Genomic DNA, 25553 nt, shown 5'->3' with positions numbered 1-25553 from the left:
ATGGTTAGCACTGTGCAGCACAGAGGGTGTAATGGTTAGCACTGGGCAGCACAGACGGTATAATGGTTAGCACTGGGCAGCACAGAGGGTATAATGGTTAGCATTGGGCAGCACAGAGGGTGTAATGGTTAGCATTGGGCAGCACAGACGGTGTAGTGGTTAGCATTGGGCAGCACAGACGGTGTAATGGTTAGCACTGGGCAGCACAGACGGTATAATGATTAGCATTGGGCAGCACAGACGGTGTAATGCTTAGCATTGTGCAGCACAGACGGTGTAATGGTTAGCATTGGGCAGCACAGAGGGTATAATGATTAGCATTGGGCAGCACAGAGGGTGTAATGGTTAGCACTGGGCAGCACAGACGGTGTAATGGTTAGCACTGGGCAGCACAGACGGTGTAATGGTTAGCATTGTGCAGCACAGACGGTGTAATGGTTAGCATTGTGCAGCACAGACGGTGTAATGGTTAGCATTGGGCAGCACAGAGGGTATAATGGTTAGCATTGGGCAGCACAGAGGGTGTAATGGTTAGCATTGGGCAGCACAGACGGTGTAGTGGTTAGCATTGGGCAGCACAGAGGGTGTAATGGTTAGCATTGTGCAGCACAGAGGGTGTAATGGTTAGCATTGGGCAGCACAGAGGGTGTAATGGTTAGCATTGGGCAGCACAGACGGTGTAGTGGTTAGCATTGGGCAGCACAGACGGTGTAATGGTTAGCATTGTGCAGCACAGATGGTGTAATGGTTAGCATTGTGCAGCACAGAGGGTATAATGGTTAGCATTGTGCAGCACAGAGGGTGTAATGGTTAGCATTGGGCAGCACAGACGGTGTAGTGGTTAGCATTGGGCAGCACAGACGGTGTAATGGTTAGCATTGTGCAGCACAGATGGTGTAATGGTTAGCATTGGGCAGCACAGAGGGTGTAGTGGTTAGCATTGGGCAGCACAGAGGGTATAATGGTTAGCATTGGGCAGCACAGAGGGTGTAGTGGTTAGCATTGGGCAGCACAGACGGTGTAGTGGTTAGCACTGTGCAGCACAGACGGTGTAATGGTTAGCACTGTGCAGCACAGACGGTGTAATGGTTAGCATTGTGCAGCACAGACGGTGTAATGATTAGCATTGGGCAGCACAGACGGTGTAATGGTTAGCATTGGGCAGCACAGACGGTGTAATGGTTAGCATTGTGCAGCACAGACGGTGTAATGGTTAGCATTGGGCAGCACAGACTGTGTAATGGTTAGCATTGGGCAGCACAGACGGTGTAATGGTTAGCATTGGGCAGCACAGACGGTGTAGTGGTTAGCATTGGGCAGCACAGAGGGTGTAATGGTTAGCATTGGGCAGCACAGACGGTGTAATGGTTAGCATTGTGCAGCACAGACGGTGTAATGGTTAGCATTGTGCAGCACAGACGGTGTAATGGTTAGCATTGTGCAGCACAGAGGGTGTAATGGTTAGCATTGTGCTGCACAGAGGGTGTAATGGTTAGCATTGTGCAGCACAGACGGTGTAATGGTTAGCACTGTGCAGCACAGACGGTGTAATGGTTAGCATTGTGCAGCACAGACGGTGTAATGGTTAGCATTGTGCAGCACAGAGGGTGTAATGGTTAGCATTGTGCAGCACAGAGGGTGTAATGGTTAGCACTGTGCTGCACAGAGGGTGTAATGGTTAGCACTGTGCAGCACAGACGGTGTAATGGTTAGCATTGTGCAGCACAGACGGTGTAATGGTTAGCATTGTGCAGCACAGAGGGTGTAATGGTTAGCATTGTGCAGCACAGAGGGTGTAATGGTTAGCATTGTGCAGCACAGACGGTGTAATGATTAGCATTGGGCAGCACAGACGGTGTAATGGTTAGCATTGGGCAGCACAGACGATGTAGTGGTTAACATTGGGCAGCACAGACGGTGCAGTGGTTAGCATTGGGCAGCACAGAGGGTGTAATGGTTAGCATTGGGCAGCACAGACGGTGTAGTGGTTAACATTGGGCAGCACAGACGGTGTAATGGTTAGCATTGGGCAGCACAGACGGTGTAGTGGTTAGCATTGGGCAGCACAGAGGGTGTAATGGTTAGCATTGGGCAGTGGTGTAATGGTTAGCATTAGGCAGCACTGACGGTGCAGTGGTTAGCATTGGGCAGCACAGACGGTGTAATGGTTAGCATTGGGCAGCACAGAGGGTGTAGTGGTTAGCATTGGGCAGCACAGAGGGTATAATGGTTAGCATTGGGCAGCACAGACGGTATAATGGTTAGCATTGGGCAGTACAGAGGGTGTAATGGTTAGCATTGGGCAGCACAGACGGTGTAATGGTTAGCATTGGGCAGCACAGAGGGTGTAATGGTTAGCATTGGGCAGCACAGACGGTGTAATGGTTAGCATTGTGCAGCACAGACGGTGTAATGGTTAGCATTGTGCAGCACAGAGGGTATAATGGTTAGCATTGTGCAGCACAGAGGGTGTAATGGTTAGCATTGTGCAGCACAGAGGGTGTAATGGTTAGCATTGTGCAGCACAGACGGTATAATGGTTAGCACTGTGCAGCACAGACGGTATAATGGTTAGCACTGTGCAGCACAGACGGTGTAATGGTTAGCATTGGGCAGCACAGACGGTGTAGTGGTTAACATTGGGCAGCACAGACGGTGTAATGGTTAGCATTGGGCAGCACAGACGGTGTAGTGGTTAGCATTGGGCAGCACAGACGGTGTAGTGGTTAGCATTGTGCAGCACCGACGGTGTAATGGTTAGCATTGGGCAGCACAGACGGTGTAGTGGTTAGCATTGGGCAGCACAGAGGGTGTAGTGGTTAGCATTGGGCAGCACAGAGGGTGTAGTGGTTAGCATTGTGCAGCACAGAGGGTGTAATGGTTAGCATTGGGCAACACAGAGGGTATAATGGTTAGCATTGGGCAGTGATGTAATGGTTAGCATTGTGCAGCACAGATGGTGTAATGGTTAGCATTGTGCAGCACAGAGGGTGTAATGGTTAGCATTGTGCAGCACAGAGGGTGTAATGGTTAGCATTGTGCAGCACAGACGGTATAATGGTTAGCATTGTGCAGCACAGACGGTATAATGGTTAGCACTGTGCAGCACAGACGGTGTAATGGTTAGCATTGGGCAGCACAGACGGTGTAGTGGTTAACATTGGGCAGCACAGACGGTGTAATGGTTAGCATTGGGCAGCACAGACGGTGTAGTGGTTAGCATTGGGCAGCACAGACGGTGTAATGGTTAGCATTGGGCAGCACCGACGGTGTAATGGTTAGCATTGGGCAGCACAGACGGTGTAGTGGTTAGCATTGGGCAGCACAGAGGGTGTAGTGGTTAGCATTGGGCAGCACAGAGGGTGTAGTGGTTAGCATTGTGCAGCACAGAGGGTGTAATGGTTAGCATTGGGCAGCACAGACGGTGTAGTGGTTAGCATTGGGCAACACAGAGGGTGTAGTGGTTAGCATTGGGCAGCACAGACGGTATAATGGTTAGCATTGTGCAGCACAGACGGTGTAATGGTTAGCATTGGGCAGCACAGAGGGTATAATGGTTAGCATTGTGCAGCACAGATGGTGTAATGGTTAGCATTGGGCAGCACAGGGGGTGTAATGGTTAGCATTGGGCAGCACAGAGGGTGTAATGGTTAGCATTGGGCAGCACAGACGGTGTAATGGTTAGCGTTGGGCAGCACAGACGGTCTAATGGTTAGCATTGGGCAGCACAGACGGTATAATGGTTAGCATTGTGCAGCACAGACGTGTAATGGTTAGCATTGGGCAGCACAGGCGGTGTAATGGTTAGCATTGGGCAGCACAGACGGTGTAGTGGTTAGCATTGGGCAGCACAGATGGTGTAATGGTTAGCATTGGGCAGTGGTGTAATGGTTAGCATTGGGCAGCACTGACGGTGCAGTGGTTAGCATTGGGCAGCACAGAGGGTGTAATGGTTAGCATTGGGCAGCACAGACGGTGTAGTGGTTAGCATTGGGCAGCACAGAGGGTGTAGTGGTTAGCATTGGGCAGCACAGACGGTATAATGGTTAGCATTGTGCAGCACAGACGGTATAATGGTTAGCATTGGGCAGCACAGAGGGTGTAGTGGTTAGCATTGGGCAGCACAGAGGGTATAATGATTAGCATTGGGCAGCACAGACGGTATAATGATTAGCATTGGGCAGTACAGAGGGTGTAATGGTTAGCATTGGGCAGCACAGACGGTATAATGGTTAGCATTGTGCAGCACAGACGGTATAATGGTTAGCATTGGGCAGCACAGAGGGTGTAGTGGTTAGCATTGGGCAGCACAGAGGGTATAATGATTAGCATTGGGCAGCACAGACGGTATAATGATTAGCATTGGGCAGCACAGAGGGTGTAGTGGTTAGCATTGGGCAGCACAGACGGTATAATGGTTAGCATTGTGCAGCACAGAGGGTATAATGGTTAGCATTGGGCAGCACAGAGGGTGTAGTGGTTAGCATTGGGCAGCACAGACGGTATAATGGTTAGCATTGGGCAGCACAGACGGTGTAATGGTTAACATTGGGCAGCACAGAGGGTGTAGTGGTTAGCATTGGGCAGCACAGAGGGTGTAATGGTTAGCATTGGGCAGCACAGAGGGTGTAGTGGTTACCATTGGGCAGCACAGAGGGTGTAGTGGTTAGCATTGGGGCAGCTCAGACGGTGTAGTGGTTAGCATTGGGCAGCACAGACGGTGTAATGGTTAGCATTGTGCAGCACAGACGGTGTAATGGTTAGCATTGTGCAGCAAAGACGGTGTAGTGGTTAGCATTGTGCAGCACAGACGGTGTAGTGGTTAGCATTGGGCAGCACAGAGGGTGTAATGGTTAGCATTGGGCAGCACAGAGGGTGTAATGGTTAGCATTGGGCAGCACAGACGGTGTAATGGTTAGCATTGGGCAGCACAGACGGTGTAATGGTTATCATTGTGATGCACAGACGGTGTAATGGTTAGCATTGTGCAGCACAGACGGTGTAATGGTTAGCATTGGGCAGCACAGACGGTATAATGGTTAGCATTGGGCAGCACAGAGGCTGTAGTGGTTAGCATTGTGCAGCACAGAGGGTGTAATGGTTAGCATTGTGCAGCACAGACGGTGTAATGGTTAGCATTGGGCAGCACAGACGGTGTAATGGTTAGCATTGGGCAGCACAGACGGTGTAGTGGTTAGCATTGGGCAGCACAGACGGTATAATATTTAGCATTGGGCAGCACAGAGGGTGTAATGGTTAGCATTGGGCAGCACAGAGGGTGTAATGGTTAGCATTGGGCAGTGGTGTAATGGTTAGCATTGTGCAGCACAGACGGTGTAATGGTTAGCATTGGGCAGCACAGGGGGTGTAATGGTTAGCATTGGGCAGCACAGAGGGTGTAATGGTTAGCATTGGGCAGCACAGACGGTGTAATGGTTAGCGTTGGGCAGCACAGACGGTGTAATGGTTAGCATTGGGCAGCACAGACGGTATAATGGTTAGCATTGTGCAGCACAGACGTGTAATGGTTAGCATTGGGCAGCACAGGCGGTGTAATGGTTAGCATTGGGCAGCACAGACGGTGTAGTGGTTAGCATTGTGCAGCACAGAGGGTGTAATGGTTAGCATTGGGCAGTGGTGTAATGGTTAGCATTGGGCAGCACTGACGGTGTAGTGGTTAGCATTGGGCAGCACAGACGGTATAATGGTTAGCATTGTGCAGCACAGACGGTATAATGGTTAGCATTGGGCAGCACAGAGGGTGTAGTGGTTAGCATTGGGCAGCACAGAGGGTATAATGATTAGCATTGGGCAGCACAGACGTATAATGGTTAGCATTGGGCAGTACAGAGGGTGTAATGGTTAGCATTGGGCAGCACAGACGGTGTAATGGTTAACATTGGGCAGCACAGAGGGTGTAGTGGTTAGCATTGGGCAGCACAGAGGGTGTAATGGTTAGCATTGGGCAGCACAGAGGGTGTAGTGGTTACCATTGGGCAGCACAGAGGGTGTAGTGGTTAGCATTGGGGCAGCACAGACGGTGTAGTGGTTAGCATTGGGCAGCACAGACGGTGTAATGGTTAGCATTGTGCAGCACAGACGGTGTAATGGTTAGCATTGTGCAGCACAGACGGTGTAGTGGTTAGCATTGTGCAGCACAGACGGTGTAATGGTTAGCATTGGGCAGCACAGAGGGTGTAATGGTTAGCATTGGGCAGCACAGAGGGTGTAATGGTTAGCATTGGGCAGCACAGACGGTGTAATGGTTAGCATTGGGCAGCACAGACGGTGTAATGGTTAGCATTGTGCAGCACAGACGGTGTAATGGTTAGCATTGGGCAGCACAGAGGGTGTAATGGTTAGCATTGTGCAGCACAGAGGGTGTAATGATTAGCATTGTGCAGCACAGACGGTGTAATGGTTAGCATTGGGCAGCACAGACGGTGTAATGGTTAGCATTGGGCAGCACAGAGGGTGTAATGGTTAGCATTGTGCAGCACAGACGGTGTAATGGTTAGCATTGGGCAGCACAGAGGGTGTAATGGTTAGCATTGTGCAGCACAGACGGTGTAATGGTTAGCATTGTGCAGCACAGACGGTGTAATGGTTAGCATTGGGCAGCACAGACGGTGTAATGGTTAGCATTGGGCAGCACAGACGGTGTAGTGGTTAGCATTGGGCAGCACAGACGGTATAATATTTAGCATTGGGCAGCACAGAGGGTGTAATGGTTAGCATTGGGCAGCACAGAGGGTGTAATGGTTAGCATTGGGCAGCACAGACAGTGTAATGGTTAGCACTGGGCAGCACAGACGGTGTAATGGTTAGCACTGGGCAGCACAGCCGGTGTAATGGTTAGCATTGGGCAGCACAGCCGGTGTAATGGTTAGCATTGGGCAGCACAGACGGTGTAATGGTTAGCACTGGGCAGCGCAGACGGTGTAATGGTTAGCACTGGGCAGCGCAGACGGTGTAATGATTAGCATTGGGCAGCACAGACGGTGTAATGGTTAGCATTGGGCAGCACAGACGGTGTAATGGTTAGCATTGTGCAGCACAGACGGTGTAATGGTTAGCATTGGGCAGCACAGACGGTGTAATGGTTAGCATTGGGCAGCACAGACGGTGTAATGGTTAGCATTGGGCAGCACAGACGGTGTAATGGTTAGCATTGGGCAGCACAGACGGTGTAGTGGTTAGCATTGGGCAGCACAGAGGGTGTAATGGTTAGCATTGGGCAGCACAGACGGTGTAATGGTTAGCATTGGGCAGCACAGACGGTGTAGTGGTTAGCATTGGGCAGCACAGAGGGTATAATGGTTAGCATTGGGCAGCACAGAGGGTGTAATGGTTAGCATTGGGCAGCACAGACGGTATAATGGTTAGCACTGTGCAGCACAGAGGGTGTAATGGTTAGCACTGGGCAGCACAGACGGTATAATGGTTAGCACTGGGCAGCACAGAGGGTATAATGGTTAGCATTGGGCAGCACAGAGGGTGTAGTGGTTAGCATTGGGCAGCACAGACGGTGTAATGGTTAGCACTGGGCAGCACAGACGGTATAATGATTAGCATTGGGCAGCACAGACGGTGTAATGCTTAGCATTGTGCAGCACAGACGGTGTAATGGTTAGCATTGGGCAGCACAGAGGGTATAATGGTTAGCATTGGGCAGCACAGAGGGTGTAATGGTTAGCATTGGGCAGCACAGACGGTGTAGTGGTTAGCATTGGGCAGCACAGAGGGTGTAATGGTTAGCATTGTGCAGCACAGAGGGTGTAATGGTTAGCATTGGGCAGCACAGAGGGTGTAATGGTTAGCATTGGGCAGCACAGACGGTGTAGTGGTTAGCATTGGGCAGCACAGACGGTGTAATGGTTAGCATTGTGCAGCACAGATGGTGTAATGGTTAGCATTGTGCAGCACAGAGGGTATAATGGTTAGCATTGGGCAGCACAGAGGGTGTAATGGTTAGCATTGGGCAGCACAGACGGTGTAGTGGTTAGCATTGGGCAGCACAGACGGTGTAATGGTTAGCATTGTGCAGCACAGATGGTGTAATGGTTAGCATTGGGCAGCACAGAGGGTGTAGTGGTTAGCATTGGGCAGCACAGAGGGTATAATGGTTAGCACTGGGCAGCACAGACTGTGTAATGGTTAGCACTGTGCAGCACAGACGGTGTAATGGTTAGCATTGTGCAGCACAGACGGTGTAATGATTAGCATTGGGCAGCACAGACGGTGTAATGGTTAGCATTGTGCAGCACAGAGGGTGTAATGGTTAGCATTGTGCAGCACAGAGGGTGTAATGGTTAGCATTGTGCAGCACAGACGGTGTAATGATTAGCATTGGGCAGCACAGACGGTGTAATGGTTAGCATTGGGCAGCACAGACGATGTAGTGGTTAACATTGGGCAGCACAGACGGTGCAGTGGTTAGCATTGGGCAGCACAGAGGGTGTAATGGTTAGCATTGGGCAGCACAGACGGTGTAGTGGTTAACATTGGGCAGCACAGACGGTGTAATGGTTAGCATTGGGCAGCACAGACGGTGTAGTGGTTAGCATTGGGCAGCACAGAGGGTGTAATGGTTAGCATTGGGCAGTGGTGTAATGGTTAGCATTAGGCAGCACTGACGGTGCAGTGGTTAGCATTGGGCAGCACAAAGGGTGTAATGGTTAGCATTGGGCAGCACAGACGGTGTAGTGGTTAGCATTGGGCAGCACAGAGGGTGTAGTGGTTAGCATTGGGCAGCACAGACGGTATAATGGTTAGCATTGTGCAGCACAGACGGTATAATGGTTAGCATTGGGCAGCACAGAGGGTGTAGTGGTTAGCATTGGACAGCACAGAGGGTATAATGATTAGCATTGGGCAGCACAGACGGTATAATGGTTAGCATTGGGCAGCACAGACGGTGTAGTGGTTAGCATTGGGCAGCACAGACGGTGTAGTGGTTAGCATTGGGCAGCACAGACGGTGTAATGGTTAGCACTGGGCAGCACAGACGGTGTAATGGTTAGCACTGTGCAGCACAGACGGTGTAATGGTTAGCATTGTGCAGCACAGACGGTGTAATGATTAGCATTGGGCAGCACAGACGGTGTAATGGTTAGCATTGGGCAGCACAGACGGTGTAATGGTTAGCATTGGGCAGCACAGACGGTGTAATGGTTAGCATTGGGCAGCACAGACGGTGTAATGGTTAGCATTGGGCAGCACAGACGGTGTAGTGGTTAGCATTGGGCAGCACAGAGGGTATAATGGTTAGCACTGGGCAGCACAGAGGGTGTAATGGTTAGCATTGGGCAGCACAGACGGTGTAATGGTTAGCATTGGGCAGCACAGACGGTGTAGTGGTTAGCATTGGGCAGCACAGAGGGTATAATGGTTAGCATTGGGCAGCACAGAGGGTGTAATGGTTAGCATTGGGCAGCACAGACGGTGTAATGGTTAGCATTGGGCAGCACAGACGGTGTAATGGTTAGCATTGGGCAGCACAGAGGGTGTAGTGGTTAGCATTGGGCAGCACAGAGGGTATAATGGTTAGCATTGGGCAGCACAGACGGTATAATGGTTAGCATTGGGCAGTACAGAGGGTGTAATGGTTAGCATTGGGCAGCACAGACGGTGTAATGGTTAGCATTGGGCAGCACAGAGGGTGTAATGGTTAGCATTGGGCAGCACAGACGGTGTAATGGTTAGCATTGTGCAGCACAGACGGTGTAATGGTTAGCATTGTGCAGCACAGAGGGTGTAATGGTTAGCATTGTGCAGCACAGAGGGTGTAATGGTTAGCATTGTGCAGCACAGAGGGTGTAATGGTTAGCATTGTGCAGCACAGACGGTATAATGGTTAGCATTGTGCAGCACAGACGGTATAATGGTTAGCACTGTGCAGCACAGACGGTGTAATGGTTAGCATTGGGCAGCACAGACGGTGTAGTGGTTAACATTGGGCAGCACAGACGGTGTAATGGTTAGCATTGGGCAGCACAGACGGTGTAGTGGTTAGCATTGGGCAGCACAGACGGTGTAATGGTTAGCATTGTGCAGCACCGACGGTGTAATGGTTAGCATTGGGCAGCACAGACGGTGTAGTGGTTAGCATTGGGCAGCACAGAGGGTGTAGTGGTTAGCATTGGGCAGCACAGAGGGTGTAGTGGTTAGCATTGTGCAGCACAGAGGGTGTAATGGTTAGCATTGGGCAGCACAGAGGGTATAATGGTTAGCATTGGGCAGTGATGTAATGGTTAGCATTGTGCAGCACAGATGGTGTAATGGTTAGCATTGTGCAGCACAGAGGGTGTAATGGTTAGCATTGTGCAGCACAGAGGGTGTAATGGTTAGCATTGTGCAGCACAGACGGTATAATGGTTAGCACTGTGCAGCACAGACGGTGTAATGGTTAGCATTGGGCAGCACAGACGGTGTAGTGGTTAACATTGGGCAGCACAGACGGTGTAATGGTTAGCATTGGGCAGCACAGACGGTGTAGTGGTTAGCATTGGGCAGCACAGACGGTGTACTGGTTAGCATTGGGCAGCACCGACGGTGTAATGGTTAGCATTGGGCAGCACAGACGGTGTAGTGGTTAGCATTGGGCAGCACAGAGGGTGTAGTGGTTAGCATTGGGCAGCACAGAGGGTGTAGTGGTTAGCATTGTGCAGCACAGAGGGTGTAATGGTTAGCATTGGGCAGCACAGACGGTGTAGTGGTTATCATTGGGCAACACAGAGGGTGTAGTGGTTAGCATTGGGCAGCACAGACGGTATAATGGTTAGCATTGTGCAGCACAGACGGTGTAATGGTTAGCATTGGGCAGCACAGAGGGTATAATGGTTAGCATTGTGCAGCACAGATGGTGTAATGGTTAGCATTGGGCAGCACAGGGGGTGTAATGGTTAGCATTGGGCAGCACAGAGGGTGTAATGGTTAGCATTGGGCAGCACAGACGGTGTAATGGTTAGCGTTGGGCAGCACAGACGGTCTAATGGTTAGCATTGGGCAGCACAGACGGTATAATGGTTAGCATTGTGCAGCACAGACGTGTAATGGTTAGCATTGGGCAGCACAGGCGGTGTAATGGTTAGCATTGGGCAGCACAGACGGTGTAGTGGTTAGCATTGGGCAGCACAGATGGTGTAATGGTTAGCATTGGGCAGTGGTGTAATGGTTAGCATTGGGCAGCACTGACGGTGCAGTGGTTAGCATTGGGCAGCACAGAGGGTGTAATGGTTAGCATTGGGCAGCACAGACGGTGTAGTGGTTAGCATTGGGCAGCACAGAGGGTGTAGTGGTTAGCATTGGGCAGCACAGACGGTATAATGGTTAGCATTGTGCAGCACAGACGGTATAATGGTTAGCATTGGGCAGCACAGAGGGTGTAGTGGTTAGCATTGGGCAGCACAGAGGGTATAATGATTAGCATTGGGCAGCACAGACGGTATAATGATTAGCATTGGGCAGTACAGAGGGTGTAATGGTTAGCATTGGGCAGCACAGACGGTATAATGGTTAGCATTGTGCAGCACAGACGGTATAATGGTTAGCATTGGGCAGCACAGAGGGTGTAGTGGTTAGCATTGGGCAGCACAGAGGGTATAATGATTAGCATTGGGCAGCACAGACGGTATAATGATTAGCATTGGGCAGCACAGAGGGTGTAGTGGTTAGCATTGGGCAGCACAGACGGTATAATGGTTAGCATTGTGCAGCACAGACGGTATAATGGTTAGCATTGGGCAGCACAGAGGGTGTAGTGGTTAGCATTGGGCAGCACAGACGGTATAATGGTTAGCATTGGGCAGCACAGACGGTGTAATGGTTAACATTGGGCAGCACAGAGGGTGTAGTGGTTAGCATTGGGCAGCACAGAGGGTGTAATGGTTAGCATTGGGCAGCACAGAGGGTGTAGTGGTTACCATTGGGCAGCACAGAGGGTGTAGTGGTTAGCATTGGGGCAGCTCAGACGGTGTAGTGGTTAGCATTGGGCAGCACAGACGGTGTAATGGTTAGCATTGTGCAGCACAGACGGTGTAATGGTTAGCATTGTGCAGCAAAGACGGTGTAGTGGTTAGCATTGTGCAGCACAGACGGTGTAGTGGTTAGCATTGGGCAGCACAGAGGGTGTAATGGTTAGCATTGGGCAGCACAGAGGGTGTAATGGTTAGCATTGGGCAGCACAGACGGTGTAATGGTTAGCATTGGGCAGCACAGACGGTGTAATGGTTATCATTGTGATGCACAGACGGTGTAATGGTTAGCATTGTGCAGCACAGACGGTGTAATGGTTAGCATTGGGCAGCACAGACGGTATAATGGTTAGCATTGGGCAGCACAGAGGGTGTAGTGGTTAGCATTGTGCAGCACAGAGGGTGTAATGGTTAGCATTGTGCAGCACAGACGGTGTAATGGTTAGCATTGGGCAGCACAGACGGTGTAATGGTTAGCATTGGGCAGCACAGACGGTGTAGTGGTTAGCATTGGGCAGCACAAACGGTATAATATTTAGCATTGGGCAGCACAGAGGGTGTAATGGTTAGCATTGGGCAGCACAGAGGGTGTAATGGTTAGCATTGGGCAGTGGTGTAATGGTTAGCATTGTGCAGCACAGACGGTGTAATGGTTAGCATTGGGCAGCACAGGGGGTGTAATGGTTAGCATTGGGCAGCACAGAGGGTGTAATGGTTAGCATTGGGCAGCACAGACGGTGTAATGGTTAGCGTTGGGCAGCACAGACGGTGTAATGGTTAGCATTGGGCAGCACAGACGGTATAATGGTTAGCATTGTGCAGCACAGACGTGTAATGGTTAGCATTGGGCAGCACAGGCGGTGTAATGGTTAGCATTGGGCAGCACAGACGGTGTAGTGGTTAGCATTGTGCAGCACAGAGGGTGTAATGGTTAGCATTGGGCAGTGGTGTAATGGTTAGCATTGGGCAGCACTGACGGTGTAGTGGTTAGCATTGGGCAGCACAGACGGTATAATGGTTAGCATTGTGCAGCACAGACGGTATAATGGTTAGCATTGGGCAGCACAGAGGGTGTAGTGGTTAGCATTGGGCAGCACAGAGGGTATAATGATTAGCATTGGGCAGCACAGACGTATAATGGTTAGCATTGGGCAGTACAGAGGGTGTAATGGTTAGCATTGGGCAGCACAGACGGTGTAATGGTTAACATTGGGCAGCACAGAGGGTGTAGTGGTTAGCATTGGGCAGCACAGAGGGTGTAATGGTTAGCATTGGGCAGCACAGAGGGTGTAGTGGTTACCATTGGGCAGCACAGAGGGTGTAGTGGTTAGCATTGGGGCAGCACAGACGGTGTAGTGGTTAGCATTGGGCAGCACAGACGGTGTAATGGTTAGCATTGTGCAGCACAGACGGTGTAATGGTTAGCATTGTGCAGCACAGACGGTGTAGTGGTTAGCATTGTGCAGCACAGACGGTGTAATGGTTAGCATTGGGCAGCACAGAGGGTGTAATGGTTAGCATTGGGCAGCACAGAGGGTGTAATGGTTAGCATTGGGCAGCACAGACGGTGTAATGGTTAGCATTGGGCAGCACAGACGGTGTAATGGTTAGCATTGTGCAGCACAGACGGTGTAATGGTTAGCATTGGGCAGCACAGAGGGTGTAATGGTTAGCATTGTGCAGCACAGAGGGTGTAATGATTAGCATTGTGCAGCACAGACGGTGTAATGGTTAGCATTGGGCAGCACAGACGGTGTAATGGTTAGCATTGGGCAGCACAGAGGGTGTAATGGTTAGCATTGTGCAGCACAGACGGTGTAATGGTTAGCATTGGGCAGCACAGAGGGTGTAATGGTTAGCATTGTGCAGCACAGACGGTGTAATGGTTAGCATTGTGCAGCACAGACGGTGTAATGGTTAGCATTGGGCAGCACAGACGGTGTAATGGTTAGCATTGGGCAGCACAGACGGTGTAGTGGTTAGCATTGGGCAGCACAGACGGTATAATATTTAGCATTGGGCAGCACAGAGGGTGTAATGGTTAGCATTGGGCAGCACAGAGGGTGTAATGGTTAGCATTGGGCAGCACAGACGGTGTAATGGTTAGCACTGGGCAGCACAGACGGTGTAATGGTTAGCACTGGGCAGCACAGCCGGTGTAATGGTTAGCATTGGGCAGCACAGCCGGTGTAATGGTTAGCATTGGGCAGCACAGACGGTGTAATGGTTAGCACTGGGCAGCGCAGACGGTGTAATGGTTAGCACTGGGCAGCGCAGACGGTGTAATGGTTAGCACTGGGCAGCGCAGACGGTGTAATGGTTAGCATTGGGCAGCGCAGACGGTGTAATGGTTAGCATTGTGCAGCGCAGACGGTGTAATGGTTAGCATTCGGCAGCACAGAGGGTGTAATGGTTAGCATTGTGCAGCACAGACGGTGTAATGGTTAGCATTGGGCAGCACAGACGGTGTAGTCGTTAGCATTGGGCAGCACAGACGGTGTAATGGTTAGCACTGGGCAGCACAGACGGTATAATGGTTAGCATTGGGCAGCACAGACGGTGTAATGGTTAGCATTGGGCAGCACAGACGGTGTAATGGTTAACATTGGGCAGCACAGTGGGTGTAGTGGTTAGCATTGGGCAGCACAGAGGGTGTAATGGTTAGCATTGGGCAGCACAGAGGGTGTAGTGGTTACCATTGGGCAGCACAGAGGGTGTAGTGGTTAGCATTGGGGCAGCACAGACGGTGTAGTGGTTAGCATTGGGCAGCACAGACGGTGTAATGGTTAGCATTGTGCAGCACAGACGGTGTAATGGTTAGCATTGTGCAGCACAGACGGTGTAGTGGTTAGCATTGTGCAGCACAGACGGTGTAATGGTTAGCATTGGGCAGCACAGAGGGTGTAATGGTTAGCATTGGGCAGCACAGACGGTGTAATGGTTAGCATTGGGCAGCACAGACGGTGTAATGGTTAGCATTGTGCAGCACAGACGGTGTAATGGTTAGCATTGGGCAGCACAGACGGTGTAATGGTTAGCATTGGGCAGCACAGACGGTGTAATGGTTAGCATTGTGCAGCACAGAGGGTGTAATGATTAGCATTGTGCAGCACAGACGGTGTAATGGTTAGCATTGGGCAGCACAGACGGTATAATGGTTAGCATTGGGCAGCACAGAGGGTGTAATGGTTAGCATTGTGCAGCACAGACGGTGTAATGGTTAGCATTGGGCAGCACAGAGGGTGTAATGGTTAGCATTGTGCAGCACAGACGGTGTAATGGTTAGCATTGTGCAGCACAGACGGTGTAATGGTTAGCATTGGGCAGCACAGACGGTGTAATGGTTAGCATTGGGCAGCACAGACGGTATAGTGGTTAGCATTGGGCAGCACAGACGGTATAATATTTATCATTGGGCAGCACAGAGGGTGTAATGGTTAGCATTGGGCAGCACAGAGGGTGTAATGGTTAGCATTGGGCAGCACAGACGGTGTAATGGTTAGCATTGGGCAGCACAGCCGGTGTAATGGTTAGCACTGGGCAGCACAGACGGTGTAATGGTTAGCATTGGGCAGCACAGCCGGTGTAATGGTTAGCATTGGGCAGCACAGACGGTGTAATGGTTAGCACTGGGCAGCGCAGACGGTGTAATGGTTAGCATTGGGCAGCACAGCCGGTGTAATGGTTAGCATTAGGCAGCACAGACGGTGTAATGGTTAGCATTGTGCAGCACAGACGGTGTAATGGTTAGCATTGGGCAGCACAGACGGTGTAGTGGTTAGCATTGGGCAGCACAGACGGTATAATGGTTAGCACTGTGCAGCACAGACGGTGTAATGGTTAGCATTGGGCAGCACAGACGGTGTAGTGGTTAGCATTGGGCAGCACAGACGGTGTAATGGTTAGCATTGTGCTGCACAGAGGGTATAATGGTTAGCATTGGGCAGCACAGATGGTGTAATGGTTAGCATTGTGCACCACAGACGGTATAATGGTTAGCATTGGGCAGCACAGACGGTGTAATGGTTAGCATTGGGCAGCGGTGTAATGGTTAGCATTGGGCAGCACAGAGGGTGTAATGGTTAGCATTGGGCAGCACAGACGGTGTAATGGTTAGCATTGGGCAGCACAGAGGGTGTAATGGTTAGCATTGTGCAGCACAGACGGTGTAATGGTTAGCATTGGGCAGCACAGACGGTGTAATGGTTAGCATTGTGCAGCACAGACGGTGTAATGGTTAGCATTGTGCAGCACAGAGGGTGTAATGGTTAGCATTGGGCAGCACAGAGGGTGTAATGGTTAGCATTGGGCAGCACAGAGGGTTTAATGGTTAGCATTGTGCAGCACAGACGGTGTAGTGGTTAGCATTGTGCAGCACAGACGGTATAATGGTTAGCGTTGGGCAGCACAGACGGTGTAATGGTTAGCGTTGGGCAGCACAGACGGTATAATGGTTAGCACTGTGCAGCACAGACGGTATAATGGTTAGCACTGTGCAGCACAGACGGTGTAATGGTTAGCATTGGGCAGCACAGAGGGTGTAATGGTTAGACTTGGGCAGCACAGACGGTGTAATGGTTAGCATTGGGCAGCACAGAGGGTGTAATGGTTAGCATTGGGCAGCACAGAGGGTGTAATGGTTAGCATTGGGCAGCACAGACGGTATAATGGTTAGCATTGTGCAGCACAGACGGTATAATGGTTAGCATTGTGCAGCACAGACCGTGTAATGGTTAGCATTGGGCAGCACAGACGGTGTAATGGTTAGACTTGGGCAGCACAGACGGTGTAATGGTTAGCATTGGGCAGCACAGACGGTGTAATGGTTAGCATTGGGCAGCACAGACGGTATAATGGTTAGCATTGGGCAGCACAGACGGTGTAATGGTTTGCATTGGGCAGCACAGACGGTGTAATGGTTAGCATTGGGCAGCACAGACGGTGTAATGGTTAGCATTGGGCAGCACAGAGGGTGTAATGGTTAGCATTGTGCAGCACAGACGGTGTAGTGGTTAGCATTGTGCAGCACAGACGGTGTAATTGTTAGCATTGGGCAGCACAGACGGTGTAATGGTTAGCATTGTGCAGCACAGACCGTGTAATGGTTAGCATTGGGCAGCACAGACGGTATAATGGTTAGCATTGGGCAGCACAGACGGTGTAATGGTTTGCATGGGCAGCACAGACGGTGTAATGGTTAGCATTGGGCAGCACAGAGGGTGTAATGGTTAGCATTGTGCAGCACAGACGGTGTAGTGGTTAGCATTGTGCAGCACAGACGGTGTAATGGTTAGCATTGGGCAGCACAGACGGTGTAATGGTTAGCATTGGGCAGCACAGACGGTGTAATGGTTAGCATTGGGCAGCACAGACGGTGTAATGGTTAGCATTGTGCAGCACAGACGGTATAATGGTTAGCATTGTGCAGCACAGACGGTATAATGGTTAGCACTGGGCTGCATAGACGGTATAATGGTTAGCCTTACTGGCTTACAGCACTGAGGTCATAAGTTTGATTCCCACTATGACCCTGTGTGGAGTTTGTATATTCTGCTTGTGTGGGTTTCCTCCAGGTACTCCGGTTTCCTCCCACACTATATACTGGTAGGTTAATTGAACATGTCCTTTGAGATGCAATACCCGCAGTGCCTGGAATATGAACGCCCATGAAAGCTATTGCTGCATCCATAGACTAACAAGAGCAGTTTTGCTGTATTTCGGAGATAAATGAGGGTGACTGTCCTCCGGGTGGTGTCTAATGCTTCTTTTGAGGGTATAAAGGGGATAAGGGAAGAGATTACACTGACCTTTGATCCTAATCATCCGTAATTCTTGCAGGGTCCTACCAACTCCGATTCGATTTTGAAGACTTTGAAGGAAACTGCACCTATGCCACATACAGTCATTTCGCAGTTGAGTCAGAGTCTGATCAATATACCTTACGCTATGGCTCATACACCGGAGGGACCGCAGGTAACCTGAGCTCACGCTTTGCATCTTATTGCCCTTTGCTTCTTTGCACATTTTAGTCATCAGTATTTGGAATTAAATAAAATCTGTTGCACCAGTAACTGAATTCAGCGCTGCAGAACATTTCATTACATTGTCAAGCAGATGACGGGGGCATGTAGGAGCCCAGTGATAGAGCCACTGTGGCAATGGTGTCCTCTTTGTTGTGAAACAGCGACCAAACCCTGCAATGTGGGCATGCAAAGTGTTACAGACAAACCCAGCTGAAAGTCTTATAAACACATTAATGAATCAATCAGTGAGAGATAATGGGCTTATCCTCAGCTGGATACATCGGCGATGTTGGACGCAGTTGGGCGATATTTTTCGCCTGCGCATGTGTCCTGATTTTGTTTGTACAGAGTTGCAGCACAAAGTTAGATGCACTGCAGCAGAAATGTATGGGGCGTTCCTAGGCAGCGACTGGGAGGTAACGGGGTGGCGAGACAGACGCATGGGAGTGGCGGGCATATTGCTGATAGTGCCACCAAATCGCTCACATAGGCGGCCATATTCAGATGGTCTGGTGTAAGTTTCGATGATGTACCACTCGTGACGTCTAAAGATGCACCAAGCGGTATTACAGCCTGTATGGGCGCAGACTGTGGCCGTCTCAGTCCTTGCACTTTGAGACACATGTATATACACCAGGGGAGGTCTTTATGGCGGCATTTACATAAACTCACAGACAAGACTTTGGCAAAACACAGACACTGCATCATCCGAATCCGAATCAGGCTGTGTGTAGGCAGCAGATAATCCAGGAGCAGCTGTCCCAATGTGTTACAGCGAAAGAGATAGATTTACAATCAGTGGGCCTGATTCAGAGCCGTTCGCTATTTGCGGTCGTTCGTTCAAAAACAAGGGGTGGCTATTCTAATGATCCGTTCGCAAATTGCAGTCTGTTCACACCTCTAAGTCTGAACGAGCGAGCAAAACATACGCTCGTTTATTTGTTAAAAACGCCCCCTGGCCGCTCGCACCATACGTCATGTCCGCTATTTATTAGATTAATCGAGTACATCGACCAGCGTATGAACTGCTCGCTATTCTTGTGGTTGGTTTTTGCTACCACAATCTTGCGAGCAGTTCTGGCTATAAAATAACCCAGTGACGTGGTCAATGACGCTGCTGTATTAATTATGCACACCCTTAAAACGCCCGTTTTGACCTTTAAGCACGCCTGCGTTCGGATCTCCACTCCCCATTTTCAAGCACCTTCCCCTGTTACCACCCACATACGCCTCATTCTGTCACTCAAAATAGCAGGCATTCGCTATATTGCGAGCACATGAATTTCGGCCGCACTGACTGGTTCGCGCATGCGTATAACGATCCGTACGCATGCGCAGATGTGCGAACATCGCTCGGAACGAGCGTACTGCCGCTAGCGAGTGGCTCTGAATGAGGGCCAGATATAGATTTACAATCAGAGATAGATTTACAATCAGAGATAGATTTTAATAATGGGAGGAAAAGTGACAACATATCGTCCATCGCATCGTTCATCATGCACACACACGAAACGATGTGTGGCAAATCATAAAAGATAGGTCAATACCTTTCTGCAGGTTCAATTGATCAGCGACGATGATGTACAACGACGGGGGCGTGTATCGGCATCGTGATCATCCCCACACAAGGCACTTTTTACATGATTGGTCGTTCCAATCGATCGAAAACGGCCAAATCATGTAAAAAAATCGCAGTGTATGGGGGCCTTTACAATCAGAGAAAGATTTACAATCTTCTTCTTACACCGCAGCAAAAGACATCTCATAAAGTTGAGTTTTCAGTCTACTATATAGTTTTTTTTAAAGTTTAACAACTTTAAACTACAAAATGTACAGTATTTGTCAAAATAATTGTATCAGGGCCACACTTAGGATGGTTTCTCTGCACTTGAATCACTTGATAACTCTGGGTGCTCAGACGCGATCACCTGTGGCCCAGAGGAGGAGGGGCTGTACACAAGCTTCATGTCAGGCCAGGCCGCTCTGAGCTGAATGGCGTTTACTGACTGCCTGACGACTCCTACCCTCCTCCTCTGGGAGAACATCTCTTCTCTGAGGTACGATCCAACTTACACTACACAAAGCGCAGATATACCAGATCAGAGGTATAGAGGAGGGCTGCAACATACAGCGTCCGTAATATATATATATAGAGAGAGTTTACCCACTGCCCCAGACAATTTTGTGGTGGCCTGGGCTACTGATGAAAAAGACCTTTGTCAAACCATCTGTCACTCTGCACCCCTCCCTCACCCAAGACTTTCCTCTAGCCTCCAAACCTTTAAGCATCCCCTGAGAACTCACCTCTCAGGCAGCCATGTAGCGTCCGTAGGCTGTCCTTCCCAATTACCTCCCCTCTATGCAGTCCGCACATAATGTTACATATGTTCTGTTCCTACACTCACACATCCCGCTGACCCCAGGACAACATTGCTGTGTGAGTGGATCATACAGCCCACCAAGAGCATCTGCCATGTCACAGTACTGATATGCAATATGTAGCACCTATCCTTGTGTATCAGATGCCTATTTCAATATACAGTGTAGAGGCACACATCCACTAGACGATTACATTGAGCGATTGCATGATAACGATATCGCTATCGTTCGATCATCTTTCGTTAATCGTTTGAACATCGTTTGAAATTCGTTGGTCGTTTATACATCTATCATCGTACAAATATGTTGTACAACCTGACGATATCGTCAGGTTCAACGTGTTTGCAGATGATTGATGTCCCTACACTGAACGACTGCACGTGTAGGCACATCACAGACAGACAAACCACTGCACGTGTAGGCACATCACAGACAGACAAACCACTGCACATGTAGGCACATCACAGACAGACAGACCACTGCTCGTGTAGGCACATCACAGACAGACAAACCACTGCACGTGTAGGCACATCACAGACAGACAAACCACTGCACGTGTAGGCACATCACAGACAGACAGACCACTGCTCGTGTAGGCGCATCACAGACAGACAAACCATTGCTCGTGTAGGCACATCACAGACAGACAAACCACTGCACGTGTAGGCACATCACAGACAGACAAACCACTGCTCGTGTAGGCACATCACAGACAGAAAAACCACTGCTCGTGTAGGCGCATCACAGACAGACAAACCACTGCACGTGTAGGCTCATCACAGACAGACAAACCACTGCTCGTGTAGGCACATCACAGACAGACAGACCACTGCTCGTGTAGGCGCATCACAGACAGACAAACCACTGCTCGTGTAGGCGCATCACAGACAGACAAACCACTGCTCGTGTAGGCGCATCACAGACAGACAAACCACTGCACGTGTAGGCACATCACAGACAGACAGACCACTGCACGTGTAGGCGCATCACAGACAGACAAACCACTGCACGTGTAGGCGCATCACAGACAGACAAACCACTGCACGTGTAGGCACATCACAGACAGACAGACCACTGCACGTGTAGGCACATCACAGACAGACAAACCACTGCACGTGTAGGCACATCACAGACAGACAAACCACTGCTCGTGTAGGCACATCACAGACAGACAGACCACTGCTCGTGTAGGCGCATCACAGACAGACAAACCACTGCTCGTGTAGGCACATCACAGAGAGACAAACCACTGCTCGTGTAGGCACATCACAGACAGACAAACCACTGCTCGTGTAGGCACATCACAGACAGACAAACCACTGCTCGTGTAAGCAAATCACAGACAGACAAACCACTGCAGACAAACCACTGCTCGTGTAGGCGCATCACAGAGAGACAAACCACTGCTCGTGTAGGCACATCACAGACAGACAAACCACTGCTCGTGTAGGCACATCACAGACAGACAAACCACTGCACGTGTAGGCACATCACAGACAGACAAACCACTGCACGTGTAGGCACATCACAGACAGACAAACCACTGCACGTGTAGGGCACATCACAGACAGACAAACCACTGCTCGTGTAAGCACATCACAGACAGACAAACCACTGCACGTGTAGGCACATCACAGACAGACAAACCACTGCTCGTGTAGGCGCATCTCAGACAGACAAACCACTGCACGTGTAGGCGCATCACAGACAGACAAACCACTGCTCGTGTAGGCGCATCACAGACAGACAAACCACTGCACGTGTAGGCACATCACAGACAGAAAAACCACTGCTCGTGTAGGCACATCACAGACAGACAATCCACTGCTCGTGTAGGCACATCACAGACAGACAAACCACTGCTCGTGTAGGCGCATCACAGACAGACAAACCACTGCACGTGTAGGCACATCACAGACAGACAATCCACTGCACGTGTAGGCACATCACAGACAGACAATCCACTGCTCGTGTAGGCACATCACAGACAGACAAACCACTGCTCGTGTAGGCACATCACAGACAGACAAACCACTGCACGTGTAGGCACATCACAGACAGACAATCCACTGCACGTGTAGGCACATCACAGACAGACAAACCACTGCTCGTGTAGGCGCATCACAGACAGACAAACCACTGCACGTGTAGGCACATCACAGACAGACAAACCACTGCTCGTGTAGGCGCATCACAGACAGACAAACCACTGCACGTGTAGGCGCATCACAGACAGACAGACCACTGCAAGCGTAGGCACATCACAGACAGACAATCCACTGCACGTGTAGGCACATCACAGACAGACAGACCACTGCTCGTGTAGGCACATCACAGACAGACAAACCACTGCTCGTCTACGCAAACCACAGACAGACAAACCACTGCTCGTGTAGGCACATCACAGACAGACAAACCACTGCTCGTGTAGGCACTTCACAGACAGACAAACCACTGCACGTGTAGGCGCATCACAGACAGACAAACCACTGCTCGTGTAGGCGCATCACAGACAGACAAACCACTGCTCGTGTAGGCACATCACAGACAGACAAACCACTGCACGTGTAGGCGCATCACAGACAGACAAACCACTGCTCGTGTAGGCGCTTCACAGACAGACAAACCACTGCTCGTGTAGGCGCATCACAGACAGACAAACCACTGCTCGTGTAGGCGCATCACAGACAGACAAACCACTGCTCGTGTAGGCGCATCACAGACAGACAAACCACTGCACGTGTAGGCACATCACAGACAGACAAACCACTGCTCGTGTAGGCGCATCACAGACAGACAAACCACTGCTCGTGTAGGCGCATCACAGACAGACAAACCACTGCACGTGTAGGCGCATCACAGACAGACAAACCACTGCTCGTGTAGGCGCATCACAGACAGACAAACCACTGCACGTGTAGGCACATCACAGACAGACAGACCACTGCTCGTGTAGGCACATCACAGACAGACAGACCACTGCTCGTGTAGGCGCATCACAGACAGACAAACCACTGCTCGTGTAGGCGCATCACAGACAGACAAACCACTGCAAGTGTAGGCACATCACAGACAGACAAACCACTGCACGTGTAGGCGCATCACAGACAGACAAACCACTGCTCGTATAGGCGCATCACAGACAGACAAACCACTGCTCGTGTAGGCGCATCACAGACAGACAAACCACTGCTCGTGTAGGCGCATCACAGACAGACAAACCACTGCACGTGTAGGCACATCACAGACAGACAAACCACTGCTCGTGTAGGCACATCACAGACAGACAGACCACTGCTCGTGTAGGCGCATCACAGACAGACAAACCACTGCACGTGTAGGCACATCACAGACAGACAAACCACTGCTCGTGTAGGCGCATCACAGACAGACAATCCACTGCTCGTGTAGGCGCATCACAGACAGACAAACCACTGCACGTGTAGGCGCATCACAGACAGACAATCCACTGCTCGTGTAGGCGCATCACAGACAGACAATCCACTGCTCGTGTAGGCGCATCACAGACAGACAAACCACTGCACGTGTAGGCGCATCACAGACAGACAAACCACTGCTCGTGTAGGCACATCACAGACAGACAAACCACTGCTCGTGTAGGCACATCACAGACAGACAAACCACTGCTCGTGTAGGCGCATCACAGACAGACAATCCACTGCTCGTGTAGGCGCATCACAGACAGACAAACCACTGCTCGTGTAGGCGCATCACAGACAGACAATCCACTGCTCGTGTAGGCGCATCACAGACAGACAAACCACTGCTCGTGTAGGCGCATCACAGACAGACAAACCACTGCACGTGTAGGCACATCACAGACAGACAGACCACTGCTCGTGTAGGCACATCGCAGACAGACAAACCACTGCTCGTGTAGGCACATCACAGACAGACAAACCACTGCTCGTGTAGGCACATCACAGACAGACAATCCACTGCTCGTGTAGGCACATCACAGACAGACAAACCACTGCTCGTGTAGGCACATCACAGACAGACAAACCACTGCACGTGTAGGCACATCACAGACAGACAAACCACTGCTCGTGTAGGCACATCACAGACAGACAAACCACTGCTCGTGTAGGCACATCACAGACAGACAAACCACTGCACGTGTAGGCGCATCACAGACAGACAAACCACTGCTCGTGTAGGCACATCACAGACAGACAGACCACTGCTCGTGTAGGCACATCACAGACAGACAAACCACTGCTCGTCTACGCAAACCACAGACAGACAAACCACTGCTCGTGTAGGCACATCACAGACAGACAAACCACTGCTCGTGTAGGCACTTCACAGACAGACAAACCACTGCACGTGTAGGCGCATCACAGACAGACAAACCACTGCTCGTGTAGGCGCATCACAGACAGACAAACCACTGCTCGTGTAGGCACATCACAGACAGACAAACCACTGCACGTGTAGGCGCATCACAGACAGACAAACCACTGCTCGTGTAGGCGCTTCACAGACAGACAAACCACTGCTCGTGTAGGCGCATCACAGACAGACAAACCACTGCTCGTGTAGGCGCATCACAGACAGACAAACCACTGCTCGTGTAGGCGCATCACAGACAGACAAACCACTGCACGTGTAGGCACATCACAGACAGACAAACCACTGCTCGTGTAGGCGCATCACAGACAGACAAACCACTGCTCGTGTAGGCGCATCACAGACAGACAAACCACTGCACGTGTAGGCGCATCACAGACAGACAAACCACTGCTCGTGTAGGCGCATCACAGACAGACAAACCACTGCACGTGTAGGCACATCACAGACAGACAGACCACTGCTCGTGTAGGCACATCACAGACAGACAGACCACTGCTCGTGTAGGCGCATCACAGACAGACAAACCACTGCTCGTGTAGGCGCATCACAGACAGACAAACCACTGCAAGTGTAGGCACATCACAGACAGACAAACCACTGCACGTGTAGGCGCATCACAGACAGACAAACCACTGCTCGTATAGGCGCATCACAGACAGACAAACCACTGCTCGTGTAGGCGCATCACAGACAGACAAACCACTGCTCGTGTAGGCGCATCACAGACAGACAAACCACTGCACGTGTAGGCACATCACAGACAGACAAACCACTGCTCGTGTAGGCACATCACAGACAG

At 50.5% G+C, this 25553-nt stretch overlaps 1 protein-coding gene across 1 annotated transcript in view; it reads left to right on the top strand.

Moving 5' to 3' along the window:
• LOC148477745 (ficolin-1-A-like) overlaps positions 1–25553 on the top strand; it is a 120656-nt gene that overhangs the window by 86614 nt on the left and 8489 nt on the right. Inside the window, exon 9 of the mRNA XM_088456260.1 lies at positions 17814–17948. Within this exon, the coding sequence (XP_088312386.1) occupies positions 17814–17948 (135 nt within the window). The remainder of the gene's footprint in view (positions 1–17813; positions 17949–25553) is intronic.

Source organism: Taudactylus pleione, unplaced genomic scaffold (assembly GCF_031769625.1).
Source record: "Taudactylus pleione unplaced genomic scaffold, aTauple2 ptg000694l, whole genome shotgun sequence".
NCBI classification, from domain to species: domain Eukaryota; kingdom Metazoa; phylum Chordata; class Amphibia; order Anura; family Myobatrachidae; genus Taudactylus; species Taudactylus pleione.
Note: the sequence above shows the minus strand (reverse complement) of the source record. Positions and strands in the feature narration are given on the sequence as shown.